The 27,347-nt window shown below is 43.7% G+C and overlaps 1 protein-coding gene across 2 annotated transcripts; it reads right to left on the bottom strand.

The window, feature by feature from the left end:
* Positions 1 to 1,888: 1,888 nt before the first annotated feature.
* On the bottom strand, positions 1,889 to 24,665 carry ell2 (elongation factor for RNA polymerase II 2). 2 transcript variants are annotated; one of them, XM_070443099.1, is made up of 13 exons: positions 24,475 to 24,665; positions 20,288 to 20,335; positions 19,140 to 19,261; positions 18,874 to 18,917; positions 18,705 to 18,824; positions 15,528 to 15,787; positions 13,856 to 13,980; positions 13,645 to 13,717; positions 12,629 to 13,406; positions 5,388 to 5,454; positions 5,015 to 5,186; positions 4,364 to 4,408; positions 1,889 to 2,658 (listed from the first exon to the last, which is right to left on the bottom strand). In XM_070443099.1, the coding sequence occupies exons 1-13, from the start codon at positions 24,646 to 24,648 to the stop codon at positions 2,542 to 2,544; spliced, it is 2,145 nt and encodes a 714-aa protein (XP_070299200.1). In that variant the 5' UTR covers positions 24,649 to 24,665; the 3' UTR covers positions 1,889 to 2,541. The 2 variants fall into 2 exon arrangements, with proteins under 2 accessions (XP_070299200.1, XP_070299195.1); XM_070443094.1 differs by having other exon boundaries at positions 12,629 to 13,409; positions 24,475 to 24,664.
* Positions 24,666 to 27,347: the final 2,682 nt, after the last annotated feature.

The following is a 27,347-nucleotide window of genomic DNA, read 5'->3' as shown; positions in this document are numbered from 1 at the left end:
CTTTAGCTGGGCATTAGCCTGCGGGGTCGCGGCGAGGACAGCCTCTCCCTGAGCCCCAGTATGAGAACGATTAGCGATTAGCAGAGTGGCTTACTGCTTCAGAGGGGCTGGAAGGGAGTGGGGCTTAGCAGCAATGCAGCTATGTTACAGAGCTGTCTTTAAAAAGGAGGAAGGAGGGGGGGCAGTGAGACGGACTAGACCTTGGGAGTTGTGTGCAGCCTAGCGTACATTTTGGCTATTGGGTCAACCTTGGGTGACTCACAAATTCTGGGAAACGACTGCAATAGTTATGGGAAAAGGGGAAAAATAAAATAAACTGAGCCCATCACACAAATTATTTGAGTGAGGCTCTGACCAAGTACCCARTTTCCTGGGAATGGACCCTGTACTTCAGTACTCCTCTTGGGACTCATGTGTGTCACAATTATTCAGGATCTGCAAATAAGTATTTTTCATGTCTACAAATCCCTCTTAAGCATGTTGAGCTCATGGTCCTTATAGAGTGTGACTTAAATTGAAATACAGCAACACTGAAATATAGTTGGCTTGTGTGACTGGAGAGAGCCAAGCTCCTGTTTTAAAAAGTGACACTACCTCTGGAAAGAGTCGGTCTGCTGCAGAGACTGGCCCATTCAAAGGAAGCCCCAATCATTTCACTACAGTTGATATGAGCTCTATCACAGACTTACATTACACCATACGGCAGCAAGTTTGCATCTTCAGTTTCTTACAATTATATATAATTATAATTTTTTATACCCCCCACCCCCCGGAAACAGAAAKAAAGTTCAAATGAAGAATAAGTATTAGAATATCCCCGCCCCCCTCAAAAAAAGAAGYAAAAAAAAGAAGCAATTTTCCAGGGAATACATTTCATATCCTGTCTCTGGTATCAGTGTGACAACTGGTAGGTAGATACCCCACTGGAATACCAGAACAGTAAATTTTGGGGCAAACATTCTAACACAGGTTTGTAAACATAATGTTTCCCTTGAGCTCAAAGGAGCTTGTTAATTAACGATATCATGAAATAGACTCAAAAGTTGATTTTCATTATCATAACCCATCCAAACTAAATCAGCATGAGTTTAATTCAAAAACCTAAAACATAAATGCTAAATCGTAGTTCTTCCATAGTTCTGCTGCACTGCCAAAACTGGAATCGAGAAGAAAATAATACATTTGTCATCGTAATACAGATTTGTCTTCTGGTGGATGCATTCGTTTTTTCCCCCCTTGTCAAACAGAACACAGCCTGTTTTCCTTTAAATAAGCTGGCGAGGCAACGCTGTAGTCCTTCTAGAGATTTGCTACTCTAGAACAGCCTCCCAATTAAGAACATGTAACTTTAGCCAGGTTGATCCTGAGGGCTCTGGCTCTTCAAACAAAGACTAAAGCAGCTTTTTTTTTTTTTTTTTTTTTTTTTTTTTTTTTTCTTCCCCCCCAATTGTGTTTTCGCCCCAACCTGTTAACCTCCCCCTGTTTTACATTGGCACCCACCCATACACAGGTCACACTCACACACACACAAACCACCCTGACCTTTGTAGCCCCTCTTGAAACCCCCTCACCTCTCAAAAAGGTACCACTTAACATCAGACATATTCTTTACTGTCCCCCCCTCCCCCCGACACACACACACACACACACACTGGTCTGTGTGACCTGTAGCCAGGTGGTTGTAGTTCCCCCGTGTTGCCTTGGGGACCCTAGAAGTCTCAGCGACTCGACATTGCAGTGTAAACTAAACACGTTAAGGCACCCTTTTGCACTGAGGGCAGAAACACTGGTGGTGCTCAGGGTAGCACGCCCCTGCTGTCAGGGGACAGATACTACTAATTTACCCATCCCACCCCAATTATAAGCCATTTATAACCCATGCACACACACATTGGTGTTACATCTCAATTGCTCAAGTGGATTCCTTTCCTTGAGCCCTCTACTTTACAATGAAGATGAGCCACTTTGGACCACTGGGATGCAGCATGGGATCTCTCACGTGCAAAATGGCTTCATAAAGTCAAACACATAAGGCCCACGTTTTTTTGCATTGCTTTTGGAAAATATAAACTTTTTAAACAATAAATCATCTGTGGACCGCTCCTCCATCATAACAGTCCAAAATAAATAGATCTCCCTCTTTATTTACTTAAATACAAGTGTAAGTATAATATTTTCTCTGCTTTCAAAAATAAGTTTAATTTTTGTTGTTCATTTTTAGGGATAAGTCCTTCAAAAGGTAAGACGCGTTAAGTATTTTTGCCCTACCACCCCCTCACATGTAGCTCCCTTCCTCTAGACCAGTGTTGTAGCAATGGAGAGGAGCTTCAGGAGAAACCAATACGAGAAAAGGTAGGGGGGGGGCAGTGAATAAGAATTTGAAGATGGTGTACTGTAGCCTCCTGCAGCCTGTGGAATCAAAAAGGTAGAAAGAAAGGGTAAAGGAAGGAAGCGGTGGCAGAGGGGTCTGAATAAATAAAAGCCAGTTGGACTCCCCTTGCTCTGCCCACCCCTCAACACTGTGGTCTTGAAGCTGAAGCTCTAGCGCCAGGACTGGGCCCTGCGCTGGTCAAAGTCAGCGATGAGGCGCTTGATGTGGGCCAGCTTGTTGTGCAGGTARTCGCAGCGCTGCTTCTCCACCTGGTAGTTTGGGCTGTGCTGCAGGGTGACAGACACACAAAGAAATTAGACTCCATAATATGTTACATGAGAAGGCCATTTAAAGTTTGTTTATTTACTTTTATTTGACTGTTCAAAGTTCCAACGCTGTGTTTGGTTGATAACGCAGTGCCTTGAAGTGTACAGAATGCTTGCTTTTGTTGGCGGCCGCCCTGCGCTGACTCAGCCAAGCAAATCAACCTAGGTAATGTTAAAAAGCTCCCACTAATATTAACCCTTGGTTCACCCATGTGTGTGACACTAACAAGCTAGAGTCATTAGTGGTTTGCTAGCAATTAGCACTGGTCACATAAGCTAACTAATGCACAGCGAGTAAGCCAGCTAGCTAGCCAACCCTTTGGCTGTAAACAAGTTAAGTCTTCCTTCCACAACTGGTTATGACTCGTGGAGCACAAGTACACAGCCAGACTTCAACTCCACTCAATCTGGTGCTATATAGCTAGCGATTAGTGTCATGTAAAAAGTGTTGGTCCCATGTTTCATGAGCTGAAATAAAAGATCATAAATGTTCCATATGCAAATTTCTTCACATCCCTGTTAGTGAGCATGTCTCCTTTGCCAAGATAATCCATCCACCAGACAGGTGTGGCATATCAAGAAGCTGATTAAACACCATGATCATTACACAGGTGCACCTTGTGCTGGAACAATAAAAAGGCCACTAAAATGTACAGTTGAGGGAGCTGTTGCCAGAMAATTGAATGTTCATTTCTCTACCATAAGCCGCCTCCATCATCATTTTAGAGAATTTGGTAGTACGTCCAACCGGCCTTACAACCGCAGACCACATGTAACCACGCACGCCCAGGACCTCCACATCCAGCTTCTTCACCTGTGGGATCGTTTGAGACCAGCCACCTGGACAGCTGATGAAACTGGGGGTTTGCACAACCAAAGAATTTCTGCACAAACTGTCAGAAATGTTCTCAGGGAAGCTCATCAGCGTACTTGTCGTCCTCAACAGGGTCTTGACATGACTGCAGTTCAGCGTAGTAACTGACTTCATTGGGCAAATGCTCACTTTTGATGGCAACTGGAATGCTGGCGAATTGTGCTCTTCACGGATGAATCCCGGTTTCAACTGTACCGGGCAGATGGCGTCGTGTGGGCGAGCAGTTTTCTGATGTCAACGTCATGAACAGAGTGCCCCATGGTGGCGGTGAGGTTATGTATGAGCAGGCATAAGATACGGACAAACACAATTGCATTTTATCAATGGTAATTTGAATGCAGAGATAGCGTGACAAGATCCTGAGGCCCATTGTCATGCCATTCATCCACCGCCAACACCTGATGTTTCAGCATGATAATGCATGGCCCCATGACGCAAGGATCTGTACACAAAGCTGAAAATGTCCCAGTTCTTCCATGACTTGTATACTCACCAGACATGTCACCCATTGGCCATGTTTGGGACGCTCTGGATTGACGTGTACGACAGCGTGTTCCAGTTCCTGTCAACATCCAGCAACTTCGCACAGCCATTGAAGAGTGGGACAACATTTTTTTTTTTTTCTTTTTTTCCTGTATTCCCAGTCATGTGAAGTCCACAGATCAGGTCCTAATGAATTTATTCCAATTGACTGATTTCCTTATGAACCGTCAATCAGTTAAATCTTAGAAATTGTTGCATGTTGCGTTTATATTTTTGTTTAGTGTATACTGCATTATTTGTTTTACTTACTTGTCTCATTTTATTGTACTCCTGCAACACTTCTTCATGTACTTCCTGAAAAAGTACAAACAATGCTTACATTTACATGAGCAAAATGTGTTGACATTTTACCCACACAAAAAAATGTTTTTATCTGACCTGGTACTCTGGTGTAGTTTGTTATATTTAGACCTGGTACTAATGGTGCGTTCACGTGCTGTCAAAGTTACCGGCAATTCCGACTGACGTTTCACTTTAACGACCCTCCAAGTAGTAATTACTAGTGGGAAACTCAAAAGAAAATATTGCTACCCGAGTTGCGATGTTTCACCACTGACCTTCCACCTTTTCAACAAAAAGATGTAGCTAGTTTGACCATATTGTCAATGCAAGCTAGCCAACTTTATTATTTGCAACGTTAGCCATCTTATCTAGCTAGCTAWAATCGAATTGGTAGAACAATCGTCTTCCGACTTCAAAAGCACTTGAACACAATCATGTCGGACTTCCTTATTGGGACGTTTTGCATTTCCGACGAGCACATGAATGCAGCATTACTCGGTGAAGTTTGGTAGAATCTGGCCTGGTACTCTTTGGTGTAGTTTATTATAATTTGATCTGGTGGTGAAGTTTGTAATATTTTATCCTTGTATTCTGTGGTGTAGCATGTTATAATCTGACCTGGTACTCTTTGGTGCCGGGAGGCAGCCTCCTGGACTCGGTGTCTAGATGGTGGAAGCGGCGGGTGATGTTCTCCACACGGGTATGCAGGACGCGGTACTCCTCATACTCGGCGTTGAATTCGTCCTTGTAGGTCTGCCTCTGGTCCATAGACACCACTGCCGTGTACTTACTGTAGGGGGACAGCAGCACAGGTCAGCGACAAGGAGACATTCACACACAGGGTCCTTCAAGTGCATTTGAGAGGGGTAAAAAAGGAGATACCATCCCCCAAAAGGCTGATGATTGGTAGCAGTGGTGCTCTTTTGTGGAAGCCTTATGTCCCACATAGGAACAAAGAGTATTAAGTAAGTAAAAAGGGGGTAGTACTCACCTTATGTAATCTGGCATCACAGTGGTGGAGGATAGGTCTGACGAGTGGACTGGCCTCTCTTTAGTGTCTGGGGAACAGCAGAAACACGTCAGACGATTATTCTCCATAACCAACTGATATCCGAACAGCTCTCTTCACTAGTCGTAGCCTTAGAACTATGAGCCATTCAAAAGTACTGGTCTTGAAACAGTTGTTAGAGGCAGAACAAAGAGTCAAATGGACTGATTTCTGAGTCTGCTGCTCAGGGCAGGCCATTCTTTGACCACCTTAATATCACATACTAAATATAATAAATACTACCTACTAAATTTCAAACCCCCAATAAATGCTAACCTCCCCCGTTATTGGTAAGGTTAATGTCTTGGGGGTATGATCTTTGTGCCTCCAACTTTCTCAKTCATTATTCACGATTCATTCAGGATTATCCGTAATCATGGTTACATTCACATTAATGTAGAAGTGTTAAGAAACATATTCTATTAATTTACAATTAAAGTGACAACAAAATGACAATACATTATTTACCATTAATTTCATATTGGGCACAACATAATCTGAAACAACCAAAACAAACAAATACATGAAAAATACATCCAACAAGTCTGTAGAGACACAAGCTTGATGTAATCATTGCGTGCTAGGAATATGGGACGAAATACTAAACCTTTGACTACATTAAATCGCATATACACACAAGCGAGTGTACAAAACATTAAGAACATTTTCCTAATATTGAATGGCACACACACTATCCATGTCTAAATTCTCAATGCTTAAAAATCCTTCTTTAACTTGCCTGCTCACTGATTGAAGTGGATTTAACAAGTGAGATCAATAAGGGATCATAGCTTTCACCTGGTCAAGCTATGCAATGGAAAGAGTCCTTAATGTTCTGCAAACTCAGCGTAAGTGAATTTGTCCCAATACTGTTGGTTCCCTAAAATGGGGGGGCTTATGTACAAAAAGTGCTGTAGTATCTCAATATGTATGAAAATACCCACAAATTAAAGCTGACAGTCTGCACTTTAACCTCAGTCATTGTATCATTTCAAATCCAAAGTGCTGGAGCACAGAGACAAAATAACAAACAAAAAAATCTGTCACTGTCCAAATACTTTGACCTCACTGTACTTTGACCTCAACTGATCCAAGATGGCATAGCAGTCAGACATCTTTGTCTGTCTTGTCGTGTCTCATGTATATATATTTCTTTCTTCGCATATKTTTTCTTATATTTTTCTAAACCTCAACTTAAAAATACTCTCCTGCAATCCGCCTCACCCAATGTGGTGTGGATCTGTTTTTTCTAAAGTATTTTTATTCACCTCGGAACCGGAATCCCCCCAACAGAAGCTAGCCAGCTGACTAGCTACTAGCTAGTAGTCAGCTAACCACTGCTAGCGGTCATCAGCTAACCTTTAGCTCYGAAAGCTCTCGCCAGTTTGTACAACGTGACTCAGACCAGAGCATACCAGACCCATTTTCTCTCCATATCCCCGGATTTCTATCGCAAGCTCTGGACATTTTCACCTGGATCATCGCAGCTAGCTAGCTGCTATCCGAGTGACTACTCCTGGCTAATCATCTGTCCCAAAGCAAGCACCAATTAGCGTGGAGCTAGCCCGTGCTAGGCCCATTCTCCCGGCTAGCTGAAGAGGCCCATCAGCCACTCCTGGGCTACAATACCGGGACCCCTTCTACTGCCGGTACAGGGCACGGAACCCCGCCGATCCTTCACGACTGGACTACGACGTAATCTGCTTGAGGGGATATTCAACTGGCTCCTACATCGCGACGTTAACCGAATGCCCATCTGCTAGCCACAGCCCGCTAGCTGTCTAGAGCATATTACTGTTAGCTGAATAGATCCATCGGCCAATTTCTTGGGCCACTATACCTATTTTTCCAATTGGACTTGGACCCCTCTGCTACTCGGAACGCTACTAATCCATCACGACTGGTCCATCGATGTCACCGCACGCGGAGGCTAAAACAGACTTTCCTCCGTCGAGACATCCCTCTAAGGCCCTTCTGCTAGCCCTGGCCTGCTAGCTGATTGAAACGCCATGTCTCCAGCAAGCCCAACCACTCACTGGACCCCTATGATCACCCAGCTACGCATGCCTCGCCCTAATATAAATACGCCTTGTCCATTACTGTCCTGGTTAGTGATCGTCTTATTTCACTGTAGAGCCTCTAGCCCTGCTCAATATGCCTTAACCAACCATTTAGTTCCACCTCCCACATATGCGGTGACATCACCTGGTTTAAACGTCTCTAGAGACAATATCTCTCTCATCATTACTCAACGCCTAGGTTTACCTCCAATGTACTCACATCCTACCATACCTTCGTCTGTACATTATGCCTTGAATCTATTCCATCGGCCCAGAAACCTGCTCCTTTTACTCTGTTCCCAACGTAATAGATGACCAGTTCTGATAGCCTTTAGCCGTACACGTATCCTACTCCTCCTCTGTTGATGTAGTGGTTAATCCAGGCCCTGCAGTGCCTAGCTCCACTCCTACATTTACATTTAAGTCATTTAGCAGACGCTCTTATCCAGAGCGACTTACTCCCCAGGTGCTCTCATTTGTTGACTTCTGTAACCGTAAAAACCTTGGTTTCATGCATGTTAACTTCTTATGGCTGCAGGGGCAGTATTGAGGAACTTGGATGAAAGGTGCACAGAGGTGCCCATATTAAACTGCCTGCTCCTCAGTCCCAGTTGCTAATATATGCATATCATTATTCATATTGGATAGAAAACACTCAAGTTTCTAAAACTGTTTGAATGATGTCTGTGAGTATAACATAACTCATATGGCAGGCAAAAACCTGAGAAAYAAATCCAAACAGGAAGTGGGAATTATGAGGCTGGTCGATTTTCAACCAAGATCCTATTGAAATCACAGCGAGATATGGATGAGTTTGCACTTCCTACGGCTTCCACTAGATGTCAACAGTCTGTAGAACCTTGTCTAATGCCTCTACTGTGAAGGGGGGCCYAATGAGAAGGGAATTAGTCAGGTTTGCCATGACCTAACCATGCGGTTTCACATGAGGGAGCTCTGTTCCATATGTTAAAAACATTATAAAGATTGATTCAATACATCGTTTGACATGTTTCTACTGACTGTTACGGAACTTTTGGACATTGTCAGCTTTTAGTGAACGCGCTTCGTGACTTTGGATTTGTTTACCAAACYCGCTAACAAAAAGTAGCTATTTGGACATAAATGATGAATATTACCAAACAAAACAAACATTTCTTGTGGAAGTGGGAGTCCTGGGAGTGCATTCCGACGAAGATCAGCAAAGTGAAGATTTATAATGCTTTTTATGAGTTTTGTTGACTGCACAATTTGGCGGGTAACTGTATGGCTTGCTTTTGTGGCTGAACGCTGTTTTCAGATTATTGAATATTGTGTTTTGCCGTAAAGCTTTTTGAAATCTGACAAAGCGGTTGCATTAAAAACAAGTGTGTCTTTAATTCTATGTAAAACATGTATCTTTCATCAAAGTTTATGAGTATTTATGTTATTTGACGTGGCTCTCTGCAATTTCTCTGGATATTTTGGAGGCATTTCTGAACATGGCGCCAATGTAAACTGAGGTTTTTGTATATGAATATTAACTTTATCGAACAAAACATATATGTATTGTGTAACATGAAGTCCTATGAGTGTTATCTGATGAAGATCATCAAAGGTTAGTGATAAAATMTATCTCTATTTCTGCTTTTTGCGACTCCTGTCTTTGGCTGGGAAAATGACTGTCTGTGATTTGGCGGTGACCTAACATAATTGTTTGTGGTGCTTTCGCTGAAAATCCTATTTGAAAATCAGACACTGTGGTAGGATTAACAACAAGAGTTAAAATACATTTAAAATGGTATAAGATACATGTATGTTCGAGGAATTTTAATTATGAGATTTCTGTTTGAATTTGGCGCCCTGCACTTTCACTGGCTGTTGTCATATCGATCCTGTTAGCGGGATCTCAGCCATAAGAAGTTAACATTAGAAACCTCCTTCCTAAGTTTGTTTTATTCACTGCTTTAGCACACTCTGCCAACCTGGATGTCCTAGCTGTGTCTGAATCCTGGCTTAGGAGGAACACCAAAAACCCTGACATTTCCATCCCCAACTATAACATTTTCCGACAAGATAGAACTGCCAAAGGGAGCGGTGTTGCAATCTACTGCAGAGATTGCCTGCAGAGTTCTGTCTTACAATCCAGGTATGTACCCAAACAATTCGAGCTTCTACTTTTAAAAATCTACCTTTCCAGAAACAAGTCTTTCACCGTTGCCGCAGACCACCCTCTGCCCCCAGCTGTMCCCTGGACAGCATATGTGAATTGACTGCCCCCAATCTATTTTCAGAACTTGTGCTGCTAGATGACCTAAACTGGGACATGCTTAACACCCCGGCCATCCTACAATCTAAGCTTGATGCCCTCAATCTCACAAATGATCAATGAACCTACCAGGTACAACCCCAAATCCGTAAACATGGGCACCCTCAGATATCATACTAACCAACTTGCCCTCCAAATACACCTCTGCTGTTTTCAACCAAGATCTCAGCGATCACTGCCTCATTGCCTGCATCCGTAAGGGGTCTACAGTCAAACGACCACCCCTCATCACTGTCAAACGCTCCCTAAAACACTTCTGCGAGCAGGCCTTTCTAATCGACCTGGCCCGGGTATCCTGGAAGGATATTGACCTCATCCCGTCAGTAGAGGATGCCTGGTTATTCTTTAAAAGTGCCTTCCTCACCATCTTAAATAAGCATTCCCCATTCAAAWTTTTTTGAACCAAGAACAGATATATCCCTTGGTTCTCTCCAAACCCGACTGCCCTTGACCAACACAAAAACATCCTTTGGCGTTCTGCATTAGCAGAATAGCCCCCGTGATATGCAACTTGTCAGGGAAGTTAGGAACCAATATACACAGGCAGTTAGGAAAGCTATGGCTAGCTTTTTCAAGCTGAAGTTTGTATCCTGTAGCAGAAACTCAAAGGTTCTGGGACACTAAAGTCCATGGAGAATAAGAGCACCTCCTACGAGCTGCCCACTGCACTGAGGATAGGAAACACTCCCCACCGATAAAGCCACTAACTGAGAATTTTAATAAGCATTTTTCTACGGCTGGCCATGCTTTCCACCTGGCTACCCCTACCCCGATCAACAGCCCTTCACCCCCCACAGCAACTCTCCCAAGACTCCCCCATTTCTCCTTCACCAAAATCCAGATAGCTGATGTTCTGAAAGAGCTGCAAAATCTGGACCCCTACAAATAAGCCGGGCTAGACAATCTGGACCCGCTTTCTAAAATTATCTGGAGAAATTGTTGCAACCCCTATTACTAGCCTGTTCAACCTCTTTCGTATCGTATGAGATCCCCAAAGATTGGAAAGKTGCTGTGGTCATCCCCCTCTTCAAAGGGGGGATGACTGCTACAACTGCCCAAACTGGTACAGACCTATATCTATCCTACCCTGCCTTTCTAAGGTCTTCGAAAGCCAAGTTAAACAGATTACCGACCATTTCGAATCGCACCGTACCTTCCCCGCTATGCAATCTGGTTTCAGAGCTGGTCATGGGTGCCATAACCGCCATCGATAAGAGACATTACTGTGCAGCTGTATTCATCGACCTGGCCAAGGCTTTCGACTCTGTCAATCACCACATTCTTATCGGCAGACTCAATAGCCTTGTTTTCTCAAATGACTGCCTCACCTGGTTCATCAACTACTTCTCAGATAGAGTTCAGTGTGTCAAATTGGAGGGCCTGTTGTCCAGACCTCTGGCAGTCTCTATGGGGGTGCCACAGGGTTCAATTCTCACGCTGACTCTCCTCTCTGTATACATCAATGATGTCGCTCTTGCTGCTGGTGATTCTCTGATCCACCTCTACGCAGATGACACCATTCTGTATACCTCTGTCCCTTCTTTGAACACTGGGTTAACTAACCTCCAGACGAGCTTCAATGCCATACAACTCTCCTTCCGTGGCCTCCAACTGCTCTTAAATGCAAGTAAAACTAAATGCATGCTATTCAAACGATCGCTGCCTGCACTGTAAACTCTCCTTCCAGACTCACATTAAGCATTTCCAATCCAAAAATAAATGTAGAATCGGCTTCCTATTTCGCAAAAAAGCATCCTTCACTCATGCTGCCAAACATACCCTCGTAAAACTGACCATCCTACCGATCCTCGACGATGTCATTTACAAAATAGCCTCCAACACTCTACTCAGCAAATTGGATGCAGTCTATCACAGGACCATCCGTTTTGTCACCAAAGCCCCATATACTACCCACCACTGCGACCTGTACGCCCTCGTCACCAAACCCACTGGCTCCAGGTCATCTACAAGTCTCTGCTAGGTAAAGCCCCGCCTTGTCTCAGCTCACTGGTCACCATAGCAGCACGCGCTCCAGCAGGCATATCTCACTGGTCACCCCCAAAGCCAATTCTTCCTTTGGCCGCCTTTCCTTCCAGTTCTCTGCCGCCAATGACTGGAACGAACTGCAAAAAACACTGAGGCTCGAGACTCGTATCTCCCTCACTAGCTTCAAGCACCAGCTGTCAGAGCAGCTCATAGATCACTGCACCTGTACATAGCCCATCTGTAAATAGCCATTTCAACTACCTCATCCCCATACTGTATTTATTTATTTATCTTGCTCCTTTGCACCCCAGTATCTCTACTTGCACATTCATCTTCTGCACATCTACCATTCCAGTGTTTAATTGCTATATTGTAATTACTACGCCACCATGGCCTATTTATTGCCTTACCTCCCTTATCCTACCTCATTTGCACATACTGTATATAGATTTTCTACTGTATGATTGACTGTTTGCTTATTCCATGTGTAACTGTGTTGTTGTGTGTCGAACTGCTGTGCTTTATCTTGGTCAGGTCGCAGTTGCAAATGAGAACTTGTTCTCAACTAGCCTACCTGGTTAAATAAAAAAATATATAAAAATATACATACAACCGAGATACATGCTCCAACTCACACAAGGCAATGCAAGCATGCCATCATGTTCAAAGCATGCACACACTTATTGCAGTTTTTTTCTTTTTTCTCCCAAGGTTTGAAAGCAACCACTACGTCACTTGAAAAAGACCTTTTGGAACCAGGCCATGCACGCTAATAAGCAAGCACACTTTCCCTTTTAACCATGAAGCCAAACCAAGACATTAAGGGAGACTACCTTCGTCCGGGCAGACTGGGCTCTTGGCGGGGATGACTGGCGTTTGTCTCTCCTCCGCCTTGGCGCGGTGTCTCTTCCTGGGCCTCTGAGCGTCCACAACCGGCACCCCTCGGGGGCTGACACCAGGGCCATCGCCTTTACTGCTTCGCACATCCTTGCGCCTCTCCTTCTCTTTGTGCTTCTTTGACTTTTTCTTAGATTTCTTGCTACTGCTTGGCGAGGGAGGGGGAATAATAGTAGAGGATGAGGAGGATGAAGAAGAGATGGTGAGGGCTGAGTGGCTTTGGGGACTGGAGCTGGCTGGTGGCGGCATGCAGGGGCCATAACGGTCAGCGGTCCTGCTCGGGGGGCTGGAGGTGGCCATCGGTGAGGAGGGGGGTTCCAGGCAAGTCGAGCTCTGGTCCAGGGGCAGGTCCTGGGTGCCACGGCCCTCAGGCGTGCTGGGCGAGTTGGAGTTGGAGCCCGGGCCAGACTGATGCGACGGGGGAGGGCGTTGAGAAACCTGGAGCTGGGAGGGAGGGGGAAGGTGGTGGTGGTTGAGGGGCGGACCAGCAGTGGTGGTGGTGCTGGCTGGGAGAGACGAGCGCTTTGTGTTGGTGGTGGCAGCGGCGCTGTGGTGGCTGTCGTCCTCCTTCGGGGGGACGCGGCGCTCTCTAGAGGACGAGGTGGGGATGGGGGTTGGGGCGGAAGGGGGCCCTTGGCTGGTGACATGGGAGATGCGGGGCTTCTTCGGCATCAGAGGGTCGGTGAAGTGAACTGGCAACTCGGGCTGGCACTTCTGCTAAAAGACCATAACCAAACCATCAAACAAGGATTTCTACGGTGAATGAGTGATAAAAGACCAATATTTCCTTTTGATCTTAGCAAACAATTCATTGCATAGGTTTAAAATAAAAATGTATCTTTACAGGAGAGACCTGGTCATTTGGTTTGGCTCGTCTGTTCGCTATGCATTGGTTTGTGCGAGTAATACTGAAAGTGTTTGTGTCCAGCAGGGTGTACTGTTGAGGGGTTACCTGTGGGGAAGCCGGGAGGCCGTCTTTAAGAGGACTGCTGGAGGAAAGTGTCTCAGCGGGAAGGCCCAGTTTCCTGAGAGAAAGAGGAGACGAGAGGGTCAACTGACCGTAAGCCGCTGCTAAACAGGGTCCCGTTCGCAATAAAATGGAGGGGCCTGTTCAGGAGGGTGCAACGTCGCAAAAACATTCAGACAAATGCGTTGTGACCTACCGAACCAAGATCCCGTTGACCTGAACGCGGTCATCCTCAGAGTAGCCCGGCCAGTCCCTCTGCACATCGCGGTACACAAAGTCCTTCAGKGAGTAAGAGTTATCTTTGGGGTTCAGGTTGGCCACCTGCGGACAAACACGCAAACAAGATCAGCAGCGTCTAATTTTGTCGTTGTTCCTTTTCAAAAAAGTGCTGCCCAATAATTTGGGAGCATTAAAAGCAACAAATACAACTGCTGGTAATATTTTGTCTCTTTACTTGAGTCAAACAAATCCTAAGGGTTAAAGACTTTTCTGTTGGTGCCTGCCCTACTTGCGTCAACCTGGGTGTAAATTCATTGCATTTAATTAGCATTTCATCCCCAAACCCAGTGTCTCTATTCTCCATCACAACATTATGCAAATCCCTAAGCGAGTCTGTGTGTTGTGTTTTATGTACCTCAAGCATGGGGGTAGTCAGCATTGTAGTCAGACAACTCATTTGCTTTAGGTAAATAAACCAGTTGGACTATGTTATCGATAAATGTGTGCGTGCTTGGTTCATGCTGTGTGTGTGTGTACGACTAATGGCTTTAATGTATAGCTGCTTCATTCTTGCTGTGTGCTATGTTCAGTAGTGGTGAATGAAGGTCTTTGTACTACAGGGAACAGGTCCTCTGTGATTTGCATTCTGTGGTCTAATGCCTCAGAAGGGTGAAGATTCCTAGGGGCAAACTGGGACATGTGTCTTCTCATACACAGTGCTACCAGTTATTCATACTTTAAAATATTTATGAACTTAAGTGCATATTTAGGAATCACTTTATATATATCCATGTATTATTTATTCAAGCTCTAGCCATCTTATCTATGTGTTCTAGTGCTGAGCGATTAACAGACATCGGTTTTTAAAACTAATTGACCGACATCTGTTCAACGATTAGAATGTCATTGTCAGTTTTTTTTCTCCTGTGAGCTCAATGTGCACATTTTCTCTAGAAATAAGATCAAGCTCAAGCGGTGCGATGTAGTAGGGAATTGTAGTTTCCAAAAGGCCAATAGTGAACATAATCACTATGTTTTCTGTGCTAAACTAACTACAATGACCATAATCCATTGTGCGCGTACTTGTCCAGTCTGTTTCTTTTACATCTGCTAAGTTAAAGAAGAACGTGTGATCAATATTAACTCGAGAGCAGTTGCTTCGCAAGGTATCTCTACCTGAAAATACATGATCTACTGCAAGAGAGTGATAGCTGGTGTTCAGCAGTCATAAAAGCATCCCTTATTTACGTTGAAGAACTTCTCAAATAATGATTTTGCCGGACAGCGTAGGCAGCAGCTCTATAGAGATGACTTGGAATGAAATAGTAGTCAAATAATAATGTATGTAATAATCACAACAACTTATTCAAGAAAAGTGATTAATAAGTGATAATGTAAATGGGCAGTCACTACCATTATGGGACTTTTATTAATTATTTTATTCTGTGTGTTCAACCCACATATTGCATGTAAAAAATAAAATAAAGCCGTGATTATAAAAAAGATCATCAGCGCTAATGTGTTCCCCTACCAGTTTCAGAGAAGGCTCTGTAGTTGTTGGCCCCTTCTCCCCCCGGTTTCATCAAAAACTAACTATGAAACACTATCCTCCACCCTCTCGGTTACTTGTTACAGGGCACTAGCCTTACTTGCTGCAGGGTGCTCCCCAGAGAGCTGCGGTCCTTCTGGCTGACCCCGTCCCGTTGCAACCTGGCCAGTAGCTCCAGCTTCTTGTAAGAGCGCAGAGCCAGCAGGTGGACGAGGCGGTCGCGGTAGGGCCGCTGGGACACCGGGTTGTTGGCAAGGCACTTGCGGATGGTGTTGGCTGGGTTGATGGGGGTGGAGCGTTTGCGCTCCGCAACTGGTTCGGAGCCTGACGGCGCCGGCTTGCGGATCTGGACTTTCTTACCTGATGTTAGAGAGGGGTGAGGAAGGCATAGACGAGAAATGTATTTATTTGATCTGTTTTTGGTTTCTCTTATGCTTAAAAATGGACCAGTTAAAATGTTTTCTTGCTAACACCTCAGAATTGAGTTTACAGCAGAAATGACTAACTCGCTAACTAGCAGCTAAGTCGCTTGCTGTCAATCCCACAATGACATTTTTTATCAACATGACAACATAATGTTATAGGGTTATTGGATACTGACTGAAAGATAAGGACAAAAGCCAGCAGACACTTGGAACCCTAGAGGGTCAAAGTCGTTAGGCAACCATTTTGTGTTCGGAAATTGAATTTGAACTAACCGTGCACTACTAGTACAAGTTGTATCATACAAGCTCGATTTGAAGAGACCGAGTTCCCAATGTAAATGTCATTAAAAGCCTACAGAGAATCTGGCCCCCAGCTCATTAGTCCCTCTGCTTAGTCAGGATGCCTTGACATCTCGTCATACTGTTCTCAGTGATCATGAAAATCTAAAGCTCTTTAAGAGATTAAGGTTAGAGAGAAACTTGTACCCTCGTCTGCCCCCTAGTCCCTTCGTCTGGGCAAATGCTGATAGACATGCGAGAGATCGCTAAGCACACAAACCACACACATTTTTGCTGTCTCAGCCTGGTGAGACTGAGGCAGGTATGATGCTTGCATCAGCTGCGAATGCGTTTTGCCTGCAAGCATTTGGCCAGCCTAGTGAGTCTATACAGTGGGAGATAAAGGACTGCAAGACAACACAGCAAGTCTGTTGGTTTGCTACCAGAATTACATGATTTCTGCCATAATACGCATGTGTTTAGTGTACAAAACTCTGAATGACATCAAGTAAAAAGGCTCTTATTTATGTCAAACCCCGTATAGGGTCCCAGACCAACATACCTAACTGACATAGCCTAAACAAACAAGATAAATGCAGGTTACGGCTCATTTTTGCTAATAGGGTGCTTCTATTGAGCCAGCTGTTACAAGCCCAAACTCCACCCCTTTCCTCTGCTCCCCTCTCAGTTTCCATCTGGGCCATTGTATGCAAATGAATTCCCAAGGGAAAGAGGGTTTAACTGACTAAGTTTCTGAGTGGGTGGGACTTCAAGTTCAGAGCCACGACTAGTAAAGCAGATTTCAGGGATTCCTGCAGTCAACTATAGTTCCAGAGTGGCGTTAGAGGTAGAAGAATAAACCTCCCACCAAAGATAAGAATGCGCTTAACTGTTGAGAAAACATGAAACCCCAATGAATGTTAGACAGACAATACCAATTTATATGTAGATAACTTACTTACTTAAATAAAGTTCCAGTTAAGTAAGCCGTGAACACCCCCCTCCTCCAATAGGGCCCTATAAAATCTGCTAAATGTTTTTGCCCTATTCAGTTTTTGATTTCTCCATTTTGTTTTTACAGGTTTCAGATTTGTTCATGTATTCCAGATTTTTGCTCTCAAAATCACAATTTGTTTTTTATTTAACTAGGCAAGTCAGTTAAGAACAAATTCTTATTTACAATGATGGCCTTGTTCAGGGGCAGAACGACAGATTTTTTACATTGTCAGCTCGGGGATTCGATCGAGCAACCTTTCGGTTACTGGCCCAACGCTCTAACCACTAGGCTACCTGCCGCCCTTGTTTTTATTCTAGAATAAAAAGAGGTGTTAAGAGGTTAGAGGTGTTTCTGTAGCACACATGTGATTGCAGTTTGCTAAACAAATCACCACTGGATTGATGCAAATAATCATGATATCATTCTGCCTGATAGAGCGACTACTTTGTAGGCAACGTAAAATTGAGGTTTTTGAGAAAGCATTTCCATCTACAGGAAAACGGTTGTCATTAGCATAATCGCTAACGGCTACACAAAGTGTTATACAAATGCTCACACACACACACACACACACACAGGGGAATGTCTACACTGTTGCCTCTTGAGAAAGATGAAGGAAAACACAAATCACTTATGTATTTTGTTCATGTCTTATAATCTTGGGAAAATTAATACAAATTTGAATAAGTTCAATATATTTAGGCGTTCAATAAAAAAAATGATATTGTTGAATTCCGTTTTTTTCTGGATTGCGTGATTCCTTCCTCATCGCAGATTTTAGAGCCCCACTACACCCTCTCCGCGATCGTTACCATACACTGTTGTGAAAACAAGACAGATTTATACTAGAATATATCACATATAAAAGACGTCTATGGGGAACACATCTTTTAGAGTTCTATAACAAGTAGCAAAAGGTGACACCAAACCTCTGTTGCAGTTCGGGGCTAGAAAATAAACGATTTGGCAGTAAAGCTCAGTATATGGTTCTCTGCTGTGGGAGAACTGAGTCCCAGGTCAGCAGAGGCAGATTTGGCATGACCAGTTAAATGAACACTGAGCTGTTACATTGCACACTCTCAATCTCCATCGTATCTCCACCGGCCAGACGGGACGGGAGATTGTGACAGAGCGAGGGGCCAAATTAGATTAGCTTTTACTTTTCCACTTGCCCAACCTCAATCTAGTTGCAGTGTATTAGAAAAGGCAAGACAATTGGTTTACAGGTGTGTGTGGGTGTATGTGTTGGGAGAGAGTGGGGCTGTAGGCCAGGGTTGTTGTTAAATAAGCACTATTTAGAGTGCAACTTTAACCCAGATATGGCTGTGTTGGCAGACCGTGTCAATATTCATAAATAGCCTCCTTCCCTCGCCTTGTGTAACCACTAGACTGAACCCAAAGGGCTTAGTCAGGTACAAACGATTCATTGGTTCCATTGCTTTTGACCAAGCTAGTTCTTAAGAGAATCGGTGGTTCAAAAAGAGAGGAGGCTAGGAAAACAAAGCCATTTTGGAGTAGTGGGACCCGGCCTGTGAGAATACTACTGTTGGGGGGTAGATTAGTGCATGGAACTTGCCTCTGAACTGGCCCACAGGCTTGAGGACCTTGGTCCCCCGTTTGCGACTGTCCTCCTCGGCCTGCGCCATGCGCTCCCGGGTCACCTGGTAGGAGTCGTTGGTGGCACACACTGTGACTTCTGTCTCTTATACACATCTAGATGTGTATAAGAGACAGCACTGTGACTTTGTCCTGAATCGTCCCCAAGGACACCAGGTGGGGGGTCCCTGAGCTGGAAAGGATGGGGGGGGGGGGGGGGGTTTCAGTCATACAGCACAGGGTTTCTCACCTTGGACCCAATTCAATTAAAACAATTCAGCCTCATTAACAAGGCTCAATGACATGGTCAAATTCTGACACCAGTGACATGCATTCCAGTTAACGAACCAGTTTATGTTGGGTCTTCAGTAGCGAGCACTGGCGCTTGCTCGGTTTAGTTCCAGAGGGTGCTTACCTGGACACGTATTGTTGGATGCACTCAAAGCTTCCCTGAGGGTTGTCCTTGCCCACGTTGGACAGATAGAAGTCAAAGTTCTGAGAGCCATCCAGAGAGTCAGTCCTTGGGATCTTAATACGCTGTGAGGTTCACATCAAAAGGGACAATTAAAGAAAATGAATTAAGTGAAAAAAATTATTTAACCACAGAAAACCAGGAAGGCCTCTTTGCCCTCAAGCTGTACGCATGAGTAAGGAATTGAATGGAGGTACTCAATCATTCTGAATGGGGTGTGAAATGGGGATTCATTTTGCTCTACTGCTATAGCTTCGGGCTGGGAAGAGATTTCGCTCATATTTGAATGTGAGAGTCAGTCATGCCAAATAGCGAACCATCTGTAAAAACACTTCAAGTGGGCCTCATTTCTCATGGTCTCGTAACATTATCCCTTTACAGTGATGTGTGTGTATTGCCTCTGTCAATATAGACTGATCTGAGCTATGGAATCTCAGATTAATGAATGTGAGTTTGCATGACAGGCAGATCTTTGAGGTCTAAGTTGCTGGGAGTGTGTGTGTGTTGACAGTCTACAGCTGGGCCCAGAGCACAGGTACCAGACTAGGGTTCCTACATTCTGGGAAATTTCAATAAATTCCCTGGTTTTCCTGAAATCCTGGTTGGAGGTTTCCGGATTTCCTGCTTTCTCCCCCCTGATGCTGGGAATCCACAAAAACGAGATATTGGGAAAACCAGGGAATTTATGGAAATTTTGTAACCTTAGTCTGGTCCCTGTGCTCTGGGCCCAGCTGCAGACTGTTAGCGCAGTATTTATAGATCTTGGGACATTGGAGAGTTAAACTCTTCATAGTGCACAGCCAGGGTAGTCAGGGGTTAACTGGATGCTTTCAGAGGGGTAGCAAGAGTCAGGCAACAAGTCACCAAATACACCTCGTAGCTGAACAAATGCCCATTTCACTGAAACCAAGACAATCATTGGGTCTTCAACAACATTGGTCACAAGTTTCTTATGTCTAGTCTATACCACCAGCACTCAAATGTTAACTTATTCAACCTTTCATGGTTGCTTTACAAAACTCAGTCTACCAGCCACAGGGTTGACCAGTAGTACTGTAGTCAAAATGAAGATTTTAGGTGAACATACTTACCCCTTGGAGTCCCTTGAATTGTATTGTTGGCCGCGAGGACGGTACATTCTGAAAAAGAGAGGACAGGGATTGGACATTTTCAACGTAAGTGTCGACTGCGAGATTGACATTTGACTGATTATGATGGAAAATCTCTGTTACAATTGGAGTATCACTGAGCTGTGGTTGAGAAAAACACCCAAAGTTTTTTTCTAATTTAGTGACAAAATTAACCTATTCTGTCAACCAGTCACGGCTCATATGCCACTGGTGTGCTAGCTAGCATGTTTATAGTTTCATACATTTGTGACGAGTAAAAGTAGGAATTAAGAGCAGGAATAAGCAACTCGCTCATGTTGAAAGCCGTGTAGGCCTAAATCATAGGCATCTCAAACAAAGTGGTCAGGAATATCAGCTTTTCCTCAGAATTAGCAAATGGAATTTATGTCAGATTATGATAGCAAATCACATGTAGTCCAATTACATCAGCAGGTTGCATATAATGGTAGCACCATGAGGAAACGTCGGCACTGCAGAATAGGTTCTTCACTGGCTGTTTGGAAACTTCAGGAACTTCCCTTCAGCAACTTTCCCTTAACAGTGTACACCGAAAATGATTAGAGTAAGTAAACTTGCACAGGGATAGACCATACTAACATTTCCCAAAGTTTGTTTCCTGGGCAGGGCTTACAGGCCACAAACCATTTTCTGAGCTCACAACATCAATTCTAAACAACAAAATCCTATTAACACACAGCCTAAGCCACACAAAATTCACGAGTTAGCCTATATTTGTGGCTATTCAGCATAAATATCTTTAGAGTAGGCTAAGGCCTAGTCTCAAATACACAAAGTTTTACTTCTGGGTTTCTGAGAAAACTCGTTGCCATACTCCCATCATTCAGCCATTTCCTAACAAACGTGTATCACCATTTTATTTTGATATCTGTCTTCAAACAATAGGTAAGTGATAGTTTACACTAAAAAAAAGTGCAGTTCACTTCACACACACCAAACTAACTAGCTACAGTCCATTAGCCCATGATGAGTAAAGTTCTGTAAAGTAAACAGTGTTCTCTTGCATTTGAGCTGAATGCTGAATCCGGCACAGTTTCCTCTACAGAAGATTGTAGAACCAGCCACAGCATTTCACCCATCCCCCAACACACACTCACAGACCATCCAGTCCACACATACACACTCCTGATCACATTTCATGCCACCACACAGCGCCAGGGCTAGGCAGCTTTCCCACTCCAGTAGATATAGTTCAACCCCCACACAAATCAGAGAGAAAGAAACAAAAAGCAGGCAGTTTTGGCTGCTCAGTCAGCAAGATATGGTAGGCTGGTCATTGCAGCATACAGGCCTACTGTCACACTTCCAATAAGGTTGTTGGGTCATCAGAATATAGGCCTAGGCTAACTACTAGGACTTGGAGTAGATTTTAGTATAGAGGTTTCATTATCCCCCTACGGCAATATACTTTGCAGCAAGTAGGTCTAGTCAGAAACCATTTAGATGTAAAAACAGGCAATACAATACAAAACACTTGTGTGATGTCTGCTAGGCCTATCATGTATGTGTGTGTTCTGTACCAGTCAGATACAGTGACGCGATCCTGTTAATATTCTAACTTTGATTGGCTTGTCAGCTTGTTCTAAGCACCTATTCACCAAGGCGGTGTTCCTTCCCATAGCYTCGCCTGACACCCTTTCCACCCCAGACTTGAATTAGCCTACGCCAGAGGGGTATACTAACTACGAAAAAAGCTAGATCTACTCAGCGTTTTCAAAAGCTAGCCAGCTTCAGTTAGCTTTCCATTCCAGCTCGGGCTTTATCTATACTATGACGGTGGACATTTTTTATCCGCCTGCCGCTATCTCTAGCAGGCTTGTAAATGCGCCAGTTCCAAATGAAATCATTTTGATCTGGATGTTTTTTTAATTAACTAGGCCCTGAACATATGCTACACCAAGTCTGACTAGCTTGTTGCTGGAATTATGTAACTGTTGTTGGCAGTCCATTGAACTTCCCAGGGTTCCTGGCCTCAGTTGATCACAGGCACCTGAGGCCCGTTTACTGCATCTCTGAAATGCATCCAGATAATACAGGTTGTACGGCCATCGGATTAACATGTTAGTTTATTTTGGTCCCTACAGGTTGGTTCCCTAACAGCATCTGTAAGGGCCCAGACATGATAGGCCTCTGCTACAGCAATTTTTATCAGCACAAAATCTGCAATTCTCTTTTAGTGTGAGATGTGCAACGACATTTTGAGAAGGGTGATCAGCAATTGCCAAATGAGAGCTTGCCAGAAAAGCAGCCAGTGAGATGTTGTATCACACATAGAAATCCTATTAAATTACTATTATTCCTAAGTCTATGGTATCGCATCACCCTGAATGTGTCTGGAATCTGGTTTTCACCAAAGCCAAATCGTTAAAGCTCTGAAGTTCACAAGCAATGGGATTCAATTAAAAATGTAGGCTATTAGCTAGATATTTCAACTCTGTATGGCAAGTGTGAATGCCTGACTGAAAACGTCTGTTTTGAGCCACAGCTTGTTCTATCTAATCACATACTTGTTTTCAAGAGACAACTTGGTCTTTAGGATTTTCTATACCACATTAAGAATCTTAGTGTGTGTGACCCACGTATGCCACATCGTTTAGTGTGCGCACCAACCACTATGCTGGTAAAACTAAAAAGGAAAGAGTCAGTGACTGTTAGTGTCATGGCTAGAAGCGATCTAGCTTTTGTCAAATTAACGTTGATTTTACTTTTCGTAGCAGGCTATGAGAATTTACGCAGCATGTTAGGATAATCAACGCAAAAGTTTAGGCGAATGGGGTTAAGGTTAGAAAAGTGGTTAAGGTTAGCTAAAATGCACAGAAAAATATAATTTGACGCTAATTTGACAAAAGCTTGATCCCTTCTAGCCGGGATCCTATTTAGAGGCTCAGCGATGTTGGGATTTTGAAAGTCGTGTAGGGTATAGTACTGTAGCTTTAAGAGAGAACACCAGATTAGAAGTAAAATGCGAGAAACGTCATCGAGTGAATAGTATTTTGAGGAAAACAGCAAATAATCCGATCAATATTAAATGGGCCTAGCTATAACGTTTTCATAACAAATCGCAGTCAACCGACAACATATTTTAGGCTACCTGACTGTAATTACAAAGATGAGCAACATTTGTCGTAAAGTTACTCGCCTGGGAAGATAGCTAAAGAATATAACATTCACATTTAAATCAAGAGTTTAGTCCTGAACATAACGAGCCGTAACAAATGGACGAACTTTCAGTGTGGAATGCAAGAGCAACTGGATAGGTCTATGGCCAAAACAGTAAAGTTATATGGTGTAGCCTATTGCCATTCCAAGTTTTTTGGGGGTATAAAACCAACATTTTGATSCGGATAAAAGGAAGTGAATGCCAATAGAGTGAATTTGATAATTTGTGAATAAAGGTGATTTTGGGGGGAGATTAATGTAAGTGGTAAAATACACATGTAAGAAAATATCGACCATGGTGGCGTGAATATGTAAGTTATATTTTTTGAAATATTGAAAACTGATTTGACCTCCCTATAATGGTATGGTAGCAGCCGGTGACAGTGGCTAATTAAACACAAACGGTTGACAACTGTATCTGACTACTTTCAACATTAGCCAATTTATTTTGTAATTTGAGTAATGTCACTTTAGCTACCTCTGTTAGTAGCTAGCCATTTGCCAGGTAACGTTAACGTTATTCGATAATATTTTTTTTCTCAGCTAGATTGGCTGTGTAAGGTTTGACTATTGTCAGAAATTCAGTTTACGTCTGCCAACTTCTTTATAGGTAGGACGTGTGTCACTCATAGCCCCCAGATAACCAACGTTAGCTAGCTAAACTTSTAATGTTAAACTCTTTAACACATATCCAAACGCCCAAATACTGACTACAGTGCCAATCGTCCTGAACATACGGTAAATTATCGTTAGCGAAAGATGTCAAGCGAAATTGCCATCCAAATATTCATCTATTTCACCAAAGTCTCATACTTGAAGTGCTCGTTTGAGTAGAATAAAATTGACTTGGCCGGGGATAATGTAGCTCTAGACAGCTAACGTTAGCTCAAACTGGCTGTGCGTGGCAGTTTGTTCACCAGTTTTGATAGCGTCGTATAACGTAAGCTATAAGACATATTCATTCAACTTACCTTATTGGTTTGGTGGCTCTCTATTGCTCTGAAAGCTGTCTCTGTCAATTTTACGTGCAAAACGGTGACTCGATCTGCATTCCGTCGGCCACAATTCAGTCCATACCTCCCATCCTCGGAGAGCGCCGCCATCTTTACCAGCCCTCCACCATCGTCCCTCTGACGTCCGAGCATATAGCAGCTCTACCTCGCTAAAATTCAAGGGAGGGACTTCCACAAAGGCTTGTTCTAGATTTTTTCGTCTGATTGGGTTGACTTTTTTTTTGCTCCCTCACTGACTTCTCTCCCTCAGTATATGAATGCTAGTACAGTTCGTAATTGTAGAACTATTTGAAAGGTGATCGATCGAATCAGATGTGTTCTGTTCACTATTATGTCATATAGCTATGTATACTTGGAATTGTATCAGTCATGTCATTATGCTTAACAACAGAACAACCTTCACTGCTATCAGTAGAAATGAATGTTTGCTGACATGGTACAACGAACAACGTTTTATTGCTGACATGTTTTTACTCTATAAAGTCATACTGACAGGGATTACTTTGACATCTATTATTATTGTTTGCTTTTCACTGACAATTCAGATGATCTCACAATTAATATATCTTGAAGGGTTTTGTAAAATACTAGCTATAATAGACCTGATGAGTTCTTCATGGTAAAGAATATTAGAGGCATACTGGCCAAACCAGAACCCAGTTGTCTCAACCTTTTTTGTTTACACATTTTGCTCTGTCTGGAGTACCCCCAAGGTACCCCCACGTACATTTTACCAGTACCCTCTGTGGATAGGCCAAGTACCTCCAGGGGTACATGTAGGCTACCCCAGGTTGAAAACCACTGTTCTATAATGCATTTTTTTTTTTATCAGGCTTGAAAAGAGTAGGGGGGTGGACTCAAAAGGGAATTAAAGCACAAGTCTCCTTGTGTGTACACACCTGCACTATCTCACCCAGTCAGTCCTCACTGAAGGTTGATTATGCAGCGTGTTTTGGTGTGGTGTAGCCTCAGCCAGGGTGTGGGAAAGCCTGTGTGAATCCAGCAGATTACTCTAGCCTGTCCACCACACCCATCCTGTCAGTTTAGTCAATCTCACACACACACACAGACACACACACTAGAGAATGACCGATAATCGTCTGGGCCGATATATCAGGCCGATATTGGCTTTTTCTAGTCTATTGGCCCTTCTCTATCGGTTTTGCCGATAGTCCCGCTACATAGCAAAACTGCTGCTATGCCAGCCGCCACTCACCACCTGAGCCATGAGCACTGCACAAGGAATGTCTAGCTGGGAAAATCAGCAGAAGCAGCAAGCTAGCTCATTTTTCAACAGAAAGGTGCGGTATTGAGAAATGGATGAATTGACACAGTGACCAAAATGTAACACCTGTTGCAAATATTGATAAGCCTTGTGTTGACGTGCCTGTTCTTTAACACACACACATGACGTAAATGCAATACACAAGCTAGCTATGTGACCTGTTAGCAAAGATTACAATACCTAACCCTTTCATCTGTGGTGTTAGCTAGCTAGCTATATTAGCTAGTATGCTAGCTAGCTGGCTAGATAAACATGGTGCTAAGATATCAGATAGGAGATAATAACCAACGTAGCTAGCTAACGTTAGCTAGTTATCATTTTGAACAAGCACCATTTTTGGCAACAAGACATCTGACTTGCGGTGTAACGTTAGCTATTTACTGGTGTGCTGATCTGACCAGCGAGAATCGTATCCTTAAATTGACAGTTGATAGTCGGATTAGATGACTGTCGTAATAGGAGAATAAGTGTTTTAAAATTCCTAAATAAAGGTTGGCAATAGGTTTAGATACCTAAGAATCTTTCTGCATGTTTATGCACAAAGAAAGTTGTAGATCAGCGCGTGTGTGTGTGTGTTGACTGTGCGGCCACGCACTTCTCCAACTCAACTATCAAGTTTCCAGATGACAACAGTGGTAGGCCTGATTACCAACAACAACGAGACAGCCTACATGGAGGAGGTGAGGGCCCTGGCAGAGTGGTGCCAGGAAAATAACCTTATCACTCAATGTCAACAAAATGAAGGAGCTGATCGTGGACTTCAGGAGACAGCAGAGAGAGTACGCCCCTATCCACATGGACGGGGCTGCAGTATAGAGGGTGAAAAGCTTCAAGTTCCCCGGTGTGCACATCACTGACAACCTGAAATGGTCCACCCAAACAGACAGTGTGGTGAAGAAGGCACAACAGCGCATCTTCAACCTCACTTGGCTTTTACAGATGCACCATTCAGGGCATCCTATCGGGCTGTGTCACCGCCTGGTACTGCAACAGCACCGTCCGCAACTGCAGGGGTCTCCAGAGGGTGGTGCGATCTGTCCAACACATCACCGGGGGCACTCTGCCTTCCCTCCAGGACCTCTACAGCACCCGGTGTCACAGGAAGGCCAAAATTATCAAGGACCTCAGCCACCCAAGCCATGGACTGTTCACCCTGCTACCATCCAGAAGGAGGAYACAGTACAGGTGCATCAAAACTGTGACAGAGAGACTGAAAAACAGCTTCTATCTACTGGCCTACAGGCTGTTAAATAGTCACCACTTGCCGGCCTCCGCCCAGTACCCTCCCTGAACTTAGTCACTTTTACTAGCCGGCTACCATCCTGTACTCTACATTGCACCTACGAGACTGCTGCCCTATGTACAGTGCATTCGGAAAGTATTCAGACCCCTTGAATTTTTCCACATTTTGTTACGTTACAACCTTAATCTAAAGTTGATTCAATCGTTTTTTCCCCCTCATCAATCTACACACAATACCCCATAATAACAAAGAAAAAGGTTTTTAGAAATGTTTACACATGAAATATCACATTTACATAAGTAT

This window comes from Salvelinus sp. IW2-2015, linkage group LG1 (assembly GCF_002910315.2).
Source record: "Salvelinus sp. IW2-2015 linkage group LG1, ASM291031v2, whole genome shotgun sequence".
NCBI lineage: Eukaryota > Metazoa > Chordata > Actinopteri > Salmoniformes > Salmonidae > Salvelinus > Salvelinus sp. IW2-2015.
This window is presented reverse-complemented; position numbering and strand designations above follow the sequence as displayed.